Genomic DNA, 12,942 nt, shown 5'->3' on the forward strand with positions numbered 1-12,942 from the left:
GTGAGTTCACCCTGGGAATTGTTCTGCTTCCATCAAGCAGGTTCCAAATAGTCCAGGCTCCTAGGCAAGTTTTCAGAAGAGTGAAGGCACTTTTATACACACCACTTCTGAAATCTCTAAATAACAGATAATGAAAAAGCATTTGTTTGTTATAGGTCATTAGGTAAAATGTCATTGTCTTATAGGAGTATCGTCTGAGTAACTATCTTTAGAAGCTTCAAAGGCAGTGTTTTTCATATTTAACTGAAAGTAAGTTTGGCTGCACTGACTCTTTAAAAGTTAAAAAAAATTGTTCTTCTCAATCAATTGGAATTAATTACAATTTCTTTTCTTTTTTTAGAAATGATATTGCTGGGCTACTTAATGAAACACCCAGAAAGATTCCTCCAATGTACATTTTCTTCACTTTTGATAACTTTACTCTTATTCCTCTCTTGTTCTAGAAATTAAAAAAATGACTTAGTTCTAGCTTTAAATAAACGAATTGCACATTTTACGCAATTCAATAAAGAGCAAAAGTTATCTGAATGTATTATTTAAACACTTTATATCTGCAAATTACTTTATTCTTTTCTTGTCTTATCAGACCAACCTACACAATCAGAAAGTTTCCTTTATAAGTGGAGCGTTGATCTGCTATTTGCTTCCAATCACCAGCTTATCTGGCCACACAGAAGTGAACAGTCCAGGCATTGGACCTGCAATGGGCCTGGCTTGCCTTGGGCCGGGCATCCTCAGCCTTGCCGGCCTGGATGCCTCCAGTGCATTCATGCAACTACAACTGGTTTTACCAGATCCAGAAACCAGTTTGACCCAAATAAACAAAGAACTGAAAAACAGAATAATGGGAATTTCAGAGTTACAGATCAAGAGATTATACACTGAAACTCTGTAACTCTGATTGTACAGCTAGGGGTCAAGGTTACACAACCATACTTTATTCCACCGAAGTTTCATTCCCTCCCCGCTCCACCCCCCGAATTTCAGTTGTTCTGGGCTGTGCTGGGAAGAGTAGTTGGGAGACTGGGGATAGGATGGCTGGGGTGGGGGTGTGGGATGTAAAGGGGTGGGGGAAACTACTCTTGGGCAGCCCGGGACCCTTTAAGCCTTTTCCCTAACCTGCGGAGGAACCCCGCTCTGCCCCCAGCTTCGGCCTCCTGACCCAGGCCGAGTGGGGCGCAAGGGAGCGCGAAGCCGGCCAGGTCGGGGCCGCGGGCCAAGAGTCCCAGGCCTCCGTCCGGATGTGATGAAAGGAGCGCCCGACGAGGAAGTGCTTTGGGAGGGCAGGAGTGGAGGCCGGGGTAAAGCAGGCTCCGAGGGAGCGGGGAGCCGCGGGAGAGGGCGGGGCCGCAGTCCGGGGGCAGCCCCGGCCCGTAGCCGCCACCGCGCTGAGCCGGAGGGAGGGAGGCGGGCGGGACCGGCGGGGGCGGCCCTCACCGTCAGGCCCCCGGGGCGAGATGCGAGCTTTGCCGGAGCCTCACTAACTTTTCCGGGCGGAAGAGGAGGAGAAATGGGCTTTGACCGAGTTGTGGGTGGGAGGATGCCGAGGTAGGTGGTGGTCTCCCGGGCCAGGAGGAGAGGGCTTAGTCCTTTCCCTGGAGTTTCTCCTAAATCCACTCCCCTCTTCCCGGAGGACCCCCCCTCCCCCCAGCCCCCCAGCAACTTCCTGAGACTCCGCTGCCGTCAGCTGGCCGGGCGATCCGTTCTTCTCCCTGGTTTCAAATCAAAACTTCCCCGGGGTGGGGTTTGGGGGAGGGCAGCGGAGGGGGAGGGCATGGTGTGCAGGGGTGGTGTGCTTTGCTACAGCAACTCCTTTTCTCCGGTCCAGAAGCAGCCCGTTCCCTGCACCCAGCGCCGGCGGGGCGGCCAGCTAGGCAGCTGTCGGTGGAGCGGCCCATGTCCGACGCCGGCGAAGCCCTGAGTCCGGGGCCCCGACCGGGGGCCGAAGCTGGCGAGGGCCGCCTGGGCGCCCCGGCCCAGGGTGAGTGCGCACTCGCAAGTTGCAAGCTTCGTTTCTGTTGTTGCTTTTCACAGTGTGGTCACACATGTATGGATTGGGGTGTGCATGTTTGTGAGGACGGGGGTGCGGTGAGGGCTTATGCCTGCTGGGAGTTGTGAACTTTTGCACAGTGTTATGTGCGCAAAGCCAGTTCTCCAGGATCCCTGCCCCAGCCCAGCACCGGATAAGAGGGCGGGATCCCTGGTCCCTCCACTCCCCCTTCATTTGGTTGTGGAGCAGCGGGATGGCCGGATTGCTTCTTTCTTAAGCTTATGCGTTGAGGGGCCTCGAAGGTGTGAGATCTGAAACAGTTCTCCGCTACGACTCTTCAGTTTTCATGTCTTCATCAGCTCCAGGCCTGCCCACGTCCTCTGCACAAGCATGCGTTCCCTTCATCTTGCTGTTTCTTGGGGGCTACTCCGCACCTGGGTTTATAATCCAGGTTTATATGACCAGTTACTTTGGAATGGCTCATGCATACGTTTTCAATAACTTTTGTTTTAAAATAAATATTCCTTTAAAGAAACACTTTCCAGGAATGAAATAGGTCCTCTGTGTTCTTATGAAGTGTAAACACGTACAGACTGAGCAAATTCTCTTGTTTCTGAGAAGGCTCCACAACAAGCTTGTAAACAAGCCAGATTGTCTTTCTGTTCTTAAAGGTAACAACAGGTTTTCATAGGCGACCATGAAAGAGCAAGGACCTTACTCCTCTTGAGATATTTTCATCTAAGGGTGGTTTTTATTTAAAGACTTTTGATATTGGCATGAACTCAATGACTTTCCAGAGCTCAAAAACCTACTTTATACTCTTGATTTTAAGTATATGTGATACCTCCCTCCCCACAACAGTAATGGAGTGGGGTCTTTGGCATATTATTTTAAAGGCAGCAAAAATTGGAAAAGAAGTGAATGTTGAACCTTCAATAGGTAAAAGCAGAAAACATCCATGGCTGAGTCAAAATGTTCTGGCATTCAGGCTGTTAAATTGAATTATGTTTATCATTGTTTTTTTTGTTTTTTTTTTGCTTCTAAACAGGAAGTCATTTTTTTTCTAAACAGATAAAATATGAGAAAATGAGAAAACGAGAGAACTAGAATGAAAAACCAGTTTTCCAGAAGCAGCCCCTGTTTTACACATTGTGTTGCCAACACAATCATTTTCCTGCCCTTAGGCAGGTCCCCTGTAGTCAGAGACTTATTGATGGGCTTTTTATGTTCACAGTTCAGCTGTTAATCACTATTGTTAAATAAGGCTTCCTTATGTCAAAAATCAGCATCAAACACTAGAAAAATGATTGATTTGGGACTTTTTTGATGTTTACCATGTCCAACTTGAATAGTAGGCATTTTAAAATCACCTAAAAGACCTTACAGTGATACTTGATCTAATTGTGCAGACATCATGCTGTAAGGTATCACATGACCTGACTTGAAGAAGCAGGCATCTAGAATGGGCTGAAGACTAATCTTGGCTTCATGCAACACACACAGTATCAGTGTGGAAACTCTTGGGTTAGATTTTAACTGAAAATTGGCTTAACTTAAGCAACAAAATTGTTTTTTAAATTAGTTTTACTTCGAATCACAGCATCCTTTTAAATAGGTACCAATTTAATTGTAACTAGAAGGTAAAGTTGATTGTTTTTTAAATAAAATGATCAGGATCTTGTTAAAATACTGGGTCTCAGGCAGATTTCATAAGGTGTATTGAAAGAAAAAAAATTGTTGAGGAGAGTAGGTAGAGAAAAAGCTGCAAGATGTAGGCTTCCCTGGCTGGCTAGGTTGATTTTACTGGTAAGCACACTGGTGAAGAAGGCTTATTAACAGGCAACTCAACTCTTTAGCCCTTCCTCGAATTCTTTTCCCTATGTCCTTGAATTTTTTATCTTTTCTGAAGAATAGCTTAATAATTCTCTGGTAGGATGTGGCTGCTTAGTTAACCGAAATTAATTTTAAAATAACATTAAAATCAGTGAGAAAAATTGAATGTTTTATAAAACACAATGTCTTTTGCAAAGTTAAATATGTGTATGAAGACATATGATATTATGACCTATGTATATGAACTTTATACTACTGACTAAAGATAGAGAATGGTAAAGTTGAAGGTAATTTTAGGGGGTTCTCTAGTCTGAACTCCCCCTCAAGTCTAGAATTTCTTTCTCCATTCTTTTAGGTGGTTAGTTAGAAACCTACAGTGTAGTGCATTCTACATGGGGAAAAAAGGGGACATCTGTAATACCTTCAACAATAGCATTATTAGGAAGGTTTTCCTTATTGCCAGCATAGCTCTGTCTCTTTAAAATGTCTACCCTTTAGCTGTGATTCTGCGAGCAAAATTCTATTGCTTTGAAAACATTAAAAATGTTTTTTGTGAATTTTGAAAAAATTGTTACAGAGCAAGGACATAAGCTCATATACTCTGGTCTGTAAGTGGGAACCAGGATGGGTATCAGAAGATAGGGAGCAGTGGGGATTGTGGGCCCCTGGAGAGCTCCCGGGCCAGGAGGAGATACTTTTCAGCTCCAGCTCATCTTTGTCATTTGGGTTAATATTTCCCCACAATAAGCCAGTCAGAGGAAGACAGGTATCACATGATCTCATCATATGTGGAATCTAAAGCACAAAATAAACTGATGAACAAAATAGATCCAGAAACAGAAGCATGGAACAGACTGGAATCTCAGAGGAAAGGTCGGTGGGAAGATATTAACCAGATAACTTATTTGCATATATGCATAACTCATGGACACAGACACTTGGGGCAGGGGGTGGTGAGGGCTAGAGGGGGTCAGTGGGGAAAAAAAAAAGGACATCTGTAATACTTTCAATGATAAAGATAAATTAAAAAAATAATTTTCAATGTTCCACAAGATACCAGAAATACGGATTTTTATGTAACATATCTCCCTTTTTAAGAGTTGTCAACTAATTAAATACAATTATTGTCTAAGCCAAGCAAAACAACCACACCTGCAGGCTGGAAACAGCCTCTAAGCAGCTGATTTGTGACCTCTGTTATAGAGAATAAAAAGTAAAGGTACACTTTCAAACTATTTCCCTATTTGTGACTAACTTCGGAAAGATTCATTTGATTTGCCATCTTATGCAAAATACCTGTGTAAGTATCTTGATAGGTGAAGGACAATTTGGGTCAAATTTATTTTTGTTTTAAGAGAGAATGGATCTTATAAACATGGTTCATCCAATTGTCATTTTTATTGTTTTGGATTAAGCATCTTAAAATTAATTTTGCTATCAACATTGAAAATATAAGTAGTTGTTTTATTGGTGCTATAGTTACTAGAATCCATATAGTTGAAAAGAGCCTTTTAATTAAGTGCTTCATTCATAAATTTGCAACTTGTAACTAGAAGGGTCTTTAGAAATAATTTAGTTTAACTGGCTCATTTTTTGGAAAGGATGCCTGGAGAATTTAAGTGACTTGCCCAAAGTCTCATAGCCAGTCACTAGAAACCAGGGTGGAAGCACAAATTGTAAAGTATATTATATGTCATGGTGATAAATGTGGTTGAAGCACAGAATCAATACAACTTTTCCCAATAGATGGATGAATTAAAGATAATGGGGTTTGGATACTGTGAATCACTTGAGCTTGTTCCCACCCGGGCACACCCCACCCCCACCTCACTGCATTTGTCAAGACTTAGCCTGTTGGGCTGGAGTGCTGGGATATACTTTAATGTGATAATGTGTGATTTAATGTACTCTCCTCTCCTGGGAGAGTCCTCTGAGAGTATTAGGCGGACTTTTCATAGCAGGATGCAAAATGCCAGTGAAGTTAATTAAAAATAATTTAAAATAGAAGCTAGGGAGAAAATCTTCACATTGAAATTACAGGAGAAGAGATTTGACTTAGAAGCATAGCTGAGTTGTCAGGAATTTATAGTGGCTAATCATATTTCCTTTATGAGAAGCCTGTTTATTTCACTGGATCTAATGTATGCTTATAATATCTCTATTCTACTTTTTGTCATATTATTTCATCCTTTTTGATTAAGGGTGGTATTTCTCAAAGTGTGTCATGTTTGGACAACTTCTGTCTCCGGTTCTCAATTGGGGAAGATTATGCCCTCTAGGAGACAATTGTCAAAGCTTGGAGACAGGTTTTGTGGTCATAACCGGGAATGGGGTGGGTGATTCTGGCATCTTGGTGGGTAGAGGACAGGGATAATGCGAAGCATCTTACAATGCACAGACAGGACAGCCCCTCACAACAAAGAATAATCTGGCCCAGAATGTCAGGAGTGTTGAGATACTATCCTAATCTCAAGGCCACTGGCATTGTTGGCTCCAAATTTCCTGGTGGAAGACTCAAGAATCTGCATTTTTTTTACAAGTTGCAGGTGCTCTTTATTTCTAGTTGATAGTCATTGTTTTAGAGGCTTTTATCTGTAGAAATTGATAGATTTTTAAAAAGTATTCTTTTATTAGAAAAACTTCAAGAAACTTTAAAAAAAGTTCTCTTTTCAAGTTTCAGACTTTAAATCATATCACTCCATGTACGTATACTTTTTATTTGTGTTCCAGCACGTTCATCACATACTCTAATTAAAAAATAGTTCTGAGAATTCATCCTCAAAAAAGTTTATTTTCAAAATTACATGTACTGAATACGAATATATTTTGAATATTAGCAAAAATACATAAATAAAAATTAAAAAGGATACAATAAAAATAAGTAGGTAAATAGATTTGTTACTATTTTCTTCTACCACCTCAGTAGATATTCTTGTCCTGCCACCCTATACTTCTCTTTGATGATCTCAGTTTTATAGAATAATAAGGAAATAAGTCCAGAATTTGCACATGAGTTGTTGTCATTTGTGAGTTGGAATTTTGGAACCTGGACTATCTTTTCTGATAGAAACAGAGTGACAAATTATATTCAGTTCCATTATATATCTCAAAAGATTGTCGGAATTAAATTTTATTTAGTGTTATATGTTTATAATGATAAATCATAGAGAACATTATACTGGCAACCAAATATGAATAACCAAAAATAAAACTAAGTTGGATAGAGACTGTTTTGGAACACTTTTGAATATAGGAGCTTGAGCAAGGACAGGCTTAATTAGAAAACTATTGAAACTTGTCTAGATTTGGAAGATAATTTAGGGGCATTTCCAAGCACCTTAGAACTTATACTCCCATTTTTTTTATGTCTAAAGGAACTAATGTGCATTTTATAAGTATAGTTACAGAATTGTAAGGCTTATCAGCTAGGTATATTTCCTTTGCTAAGAAAAAGAATCACATGGGTAAGAAGAGGATGTAGCTGGGGGAAAAAACTACGAGGGGAAGGTGGGAGGGAGGAAGGAAGTGATTAAAGAAGATGCCTTTAAATTTAAGAAAGTGTTTGGAAAGGTTAAACTGTTTGAGCTGAGAACCATGGAAAAAAGTTCTAGGGGATAGCATGGTATGAGATGATCTGGTGGCTGGCATGTTAAGGAAGGAGATGATGGGGTAAAATCTTGAGTTAGGTAGATAGTACTACTAACCTTGAAACAGGTCCTAATATATATTTGTTGAATAAATGATTGGGTAAATGGAGGGCTTGATTGCTGTCCAGAACAAGTGTGAGTCAGGGCAGGAAGACAATGAAAAGGAACAGTTTTGGGGTCAGGGTGAAGGATGGGAATAGGAAAAGTATGTGTGTTTGTAACTCAGGGCACTTGTATAGAGGTTTAATTTTAGTATTGATTTGTATCTCTATCATATCCTTTTTGTCTTGTTGATTTCTATCCTACTGAGATGCTTTATAAATGTTCAGGATCTATCTATCTATCATCTATCTATCTATCTATCTATCTATCTATCTATCTATCTATCAATCATCTATCTATCTATCTATCTATCTATCTATCATCATCTCTTATCTTTCTAGAAAGAGAGGGAAAAGGTAGGAAGAGAGAGAATGAATGAACCCTTATATATGACAAGTACCCAGAGAAACAGATTGACGAATGAAATCTGGGACTTGCAGGATGATGCGAGAAACACAAATATTCACACATACCTATAATACAGATGGGCTGATGGGTGCTGTAATAGAGACACAAAGAAAGTGTGATGGCAGAACATGGGAGAGAAAGCATCTCTAGCTGGGGCATTTGGAAAAACCTCAAGGAAATATTTGATTTGAGTTTGACCAAGAAACATGGTCATAGGACTCAGCTCTGTGGAGAGGGGTAATTGAAAGCAAGGTTTGTAGGGAATTATTACAGAATGCTAAATACTTCACTAAGAAGTTGTATGGATTGTGTGAAGGAACAGAGAATGGGGTAAAGTTGTAAAGATAGGTTAAAGTCATTTTGAGGATAGTCCTGATTTCCCTGCTGAGGAGTTTGTATATTCTTTCCCTAGTCAGTGGTCAGTAGGCCCTTAAAAGTTCTTGAAAATGGGAAGGACAGAACCAATGTGGGGCCTTTAAGAAAATAAATCTGGTAGCAATTCAAAGGATGATTTTGGAGGGAGACACAAGAGTGAAGGCAGTGATTATTCAGAGGGATGTTATAATACCCTGAACAGTTCTCCCAGTGGGACTGGAATTGAGAAAATCAGATTTAAGAACAATAGCAAAAGTAGGAGCTCTACATAGCTGTGAGAGCCCGAGGGGGCATTGATTTTTACTTATCTATTTTTGAATTTCCTAAAACTGATCACAGTATCCAAATCATATTGAATTGAATTGATATGGTCGGGCAAATTATTTAATATGGGAGATGGTGAAAAGGCAGAAATTTAAGGTAATCTGTAGGTTTACTTTTCAGCTTGAGTGGAAATGTAGGAGTAGCTGTTGAGTCTTCTTTTGATCATTTTGGTTCCACAGAACTTATCCTAGCCATGATAAGAGTAGGCCATTGAAAAAGGGAATTTGTAACTAGGAGAGTGGTGAGGGTCAAGATCAAAAGAGTTCATCACCAGGTAGCTGATGGATTCCCACAAGAGTGAAAGAGAGGACTGAGGTCCATATTTGGAGGAATACCATAGGGAGGAGAAAGAAAAGAATACAGAAGAAGAGTCTATTAGGATTGGTCACAGAAGCATTGGATGTTTAGTGGTCATGAAAGATGAGAGAGTTGTGGTGTTTTAAAGAAAAAACAGTGTATTCTTTTGGATGCATGGATTTTGAGCATGCTCATCACACATTAATAGAAAGAAAGCCAGGGATAGAGAGAGATTAAAGGTGAAAGTGCATGGAGTGGAGCGGTGGCGCGGTAGATGTTTTTAAGTGAGAGTAGAATTCTGGGAAGGAATGAGATGAAGAGACCATTCTTAGGAAAGTTGGCAATGTTCACCTTTGAAATGGGGATGAGAGAAGTCTGAGTGATAATCTATAGAAAATTTGATATGAAAAAGAATATTTAAGGGCATTAGGATGAGTCAAGAAACTTGAGATGTGTAGAAAAAATCTAGAAGAATGAAGAATTCAGGAGGGATTCAATCTGGGGCAAACAAAAGGCTGCTCAGTAACACCAAGGGGTTAGCTAAGAATGACTGGCATGAATTTTTAGTGGACATGATCAGTACAGTGGATTTCCTCTCAGCAAGGAGCATGCAGGAGCTTAGGAATGGAAGAAAATAGAATGGAGTTTTGAAGTTTGTGCAGGGTTGGAGGTTGGCAAGGTGGTAGCAGTGTGGGGACAAGGGAATAGGATCCTCATGTGTGGGAAGAGTGCACATGTGCTTAACTGATCTTGTGTTTCAGGCTGCTTGAGAAGCCAAAGAAACCACAAGTGCTGTGGGTTAAGGTTTCTGGCCCGCAAGAATCATGCCTCGCTGGCCTTGTCTGGTTAGTTCACATTCAAGGACTTAATATATAGTATATAATTGAGTGACCTTTATAGGGCTCCTGGGGAAGCTGTGGAATTTTTGGGTGTGTAAGGGACTTGCCTCTTTCTTTCAACCATATTTCCTGGATTTTGTTGAAGTCATTTCATGGAAAGGTCTAATAACAGTGTGCAATTATTTGAGTAGCTTTGTAATTTTTAAAAAATACATTGTTTGTATTGATTTTAGAGAGAGAGGAAAGGGGGGGAGAGAAATATCTATGTGAGCGAGAAACATCAACTGATTGCCTCCCGAACATACCCTGACTAGGGATCAAACTCTCAACCGGGGTATGTGCCCTGACCAACAATGGAGCCTGTGACTTTTAGGTACATGGGCTGATGCTCAACCAACTGAACCATTCCGGCCAGAGCAGTAGCATTGTATTTTTGTAATAATAAAGGATTAGAAAAGATTATGGAAACATAAATTGACACAATCTAAAATTATGCCATTTGCAAATGGAAAATTACTAGAACAACAACAAAAAAAAAGAGAAAAAACAACCAAGTTGTCTTTCTGAGTTGACTCTAATTATTCTACTTTGTAAAGGCAGGAGATGTGGTTTTTATGTTTTTATTTCCAAAAATCTATGTTCAGTTTGTATTAAAGGAGCACTGATTCAGCACTGACTAGATTCTAAATGTGGACAGTTTAACTTGAGCGACTTGTTTAATCAGGATTAAAGATGCTGCGCCTTGTCCTGTGTCTTGATCAGTTGATGCTTATGCACCAGTGTTTTGGATGCTTTCTCTCCCTTTCTCTCTCTCTCTCTCTCTCTCTCTCTCTCTCTCTCTCTCTCTCTCTCTCTCTCTTCTCTCTTCTTTTTGCTCCCCGTCTCTGTCTTTGTTCCCTCTCTGAACCCTTTGCATTAACACTTTACTGAAGTTACTTAAACTTTTCATATATATTTTTTAACAGCGTACATACCCTGAGGTAAACTTTTCAGCCTTAAGTTTTGAAGTTGAGTCATATTTTCTATATTATAATTCTAATAACTTAGGGTTCACTAAGTAGAAACTATGAAGAGTTATTTTAACATTAATTTCCTTTGTGGTTTCTACTTGCAGTATACTTCTGTTTTCAGATTCACACCCACGTGTTCGGAAGTAAGATGATTCATATGCATGTGCTTTTTTTGTGTCTGAGTTTTTAGTAGTTTCAGAAATAAAGTCTGAGATAATTTTTCATGCTAGCACATACAATTTATTATCAACACATTTATTTGAAGGAGAAACCCTGTCAACAACTATTTTTGTGTGTGCCTACAATGTACAAAGTCTTTTGAAGATTAAAAATGTTTAATACATAGTTTTGCCCACAAGGAATTTATAAACTAGATGAGAGAGAGGATGTACCAAATTAAATTGCAGTCCCTTCTCTAAGTATCAATTCACTATTACCACAAGAACCGTATGAGAGATTAGTTTATGGCCAGTTGCCAGCTGACTGGTACACAATGGAGCGTATAAACTTAGAGGGTAAGGGAGACTCAGGATGGCAAAAAGAAGTTGGTTTTTGTCTGGGTTGGGCTTCTAGTGTTCCCAGCTGAAGAGTACACAGTTTGTAAGTGTTTTTGGTTGGGATTATGCAGAGTTGAGCACTAAAATTAAGGCAGGCATCTTTTGGTTGAGCAGGTGACAGGCCTTCTGTAGGTAGGTGGCCGAGTGCCAAGGAACCAGCTTCTTCTAATCACTTTTTCTATTCCAAGATGTGGCCCTTCTGTTTTTTCATGGGAGGTCAGTCCTTGATCTTTTGGGTCTCCATGAACACAGACCTTCGCTGTTCTTATTTCTTCCATCACCTAAGAAACTTGCAGGATTTTAGTAGGGTTTTCTGAGGGTTTGTACTATTTATCTCTTTCTGAACTGTAAGATGAAATTATAGAGTATGAAAAAGGCATAGGAGTTGCCACATTAACATATGTACTAGTAGACTGTCAAAATAAATTATGTCGGTTTTTCAACAATATGCAAAATACTTGAGCTAAAGAGTAATGTACTCATACTTTGTGTCAGGGGAGTGTTTGTGGTTGGAGAAGAACAGTATTGAAACACTGTTAGTGGGTATGGAAAAGGAAGTACAGATTTGAGAAAAATCAAGAAGTTGTAACTAGCAGGATGTCGTACTTGATTATGTTAGGGCAGGGGAAAAAAGACTTTAAAATGATTCTGTGGATACCATTGACCAAGATAGACCAAGATATGGACCACAGTTGGAGAAATGGGCAGAGACTGAAGAGAAGTGGAGGCGAATTTTAGGAAATGTTGATTTTGATTTGCTAAAGATACATTCATGTAGAGTTAAAATGTTAAATCTTTAGGTCAGGACAGGAATCAGAGCTAGGGTCATGGATCTACAAGTTGTTCTCTTGGAGATAACGGAACCAGATTACTGAACCAGAGAAGACAGCTTCCCAGAGGGATGACCCAGAAGGCAAGATGCTGAGTTACTGAGTTAATGAGGGGCTTCCAGGTTTGGACCTTAGAAAAATTACCGGTAAAGGCACATCCCCTGGTTTCTAATCCATATTCATAATTCTGAAGTCTAAGAAATACATTTCAATATACTTCTAATTCTCTTATTATTACCTTATGTGTGATAAGATTCAAATTGCACCTTTGAAATGCCTTTATAGATGAACCCCCTTTGGTTCACCTTTGATTTCCTTTGTCCTTCATTCTTATTAACCAGAGTAAAAGGAAGTGTTCTTGGTAAAATCACTTGGTATAACTGAGAGGTAACAAAAGTTTTAAAAATTGCAGCACTTAAAACAGTGATCTGAAAAAGAATGTGTGGTGTCATTTTCAGAAGGGGAAGATGGCCGAGTTCTCAGTTTCTTTCAGTAATAGAGCTCATTGACTGCAAAGTAAGGGAACTGCCATAGATATGGCAGCTGGATTTAAGCAAGCATTGAGGAGACTCTCATGATAGCTCTCTAGACAAGAGTGATAAGACTCATGCCCGTAAGAGTGAATAGAATTCGAAGGCTCTGAAAAACCATTGATCTAATTGAGGGTATTTAACAAAGAGAAGATAAAGACAAAAACAGGAGATCTTTTCTAATGTGAGACTGTCACACA

At 39.9% G+C, this 12,942-nt stretch overlaps 1 protein-coding gene across 4 annotated transcripts in view; it reads left to right on the forward strand.

Annotated features, from left to right (window-relative positions):
* Positions 1 to 1,008: 1,008 nt before the first annotated feature.
* MDFIC (MyoD family inhibitor domain containing) overlaps positions 1,009 to 12,942 on the forward strand; it is an 89,090-nt gene continuing 77,156 nt past the window's right edge. Inside the window, exons 1-2 of one of the 4 annotated variants that reach the window (XM_080666688.1) lie at positions 1,009 to 1,301; positions 1,829 to 1,981. In XM_080666688.1, coding sequence (XP_080522814.1) covers positions 1,247 to 1,301; positions 1,829 to 1,981 — 208 coding nt within the window. In that variant the 5' untranslated portion in view covers positions 1,009 to 1,246. Of the gene's footprint in view, positions 1,302 to 1,414; positions 1,740 to 1,828; positions 1,982 to 12,942 lie in introns of those variants that run through there. The other 3 variants (XM_080666689.1, XM_080666691.1, XM_080666690.1) reach the window with 3 other exon arrangements.

The sequence above is a fragment of the Plecotus auritus genome (genome assembly GCF_963455305.1).
Source record: "Plecotus auritus genome assembly, chromosome: 4".
NCBI lineage: Eukaryota > Metazoa > Chordata > Mammalia > Chiroptera > Vespertilionidae > Plecotus > Plecotus auritus.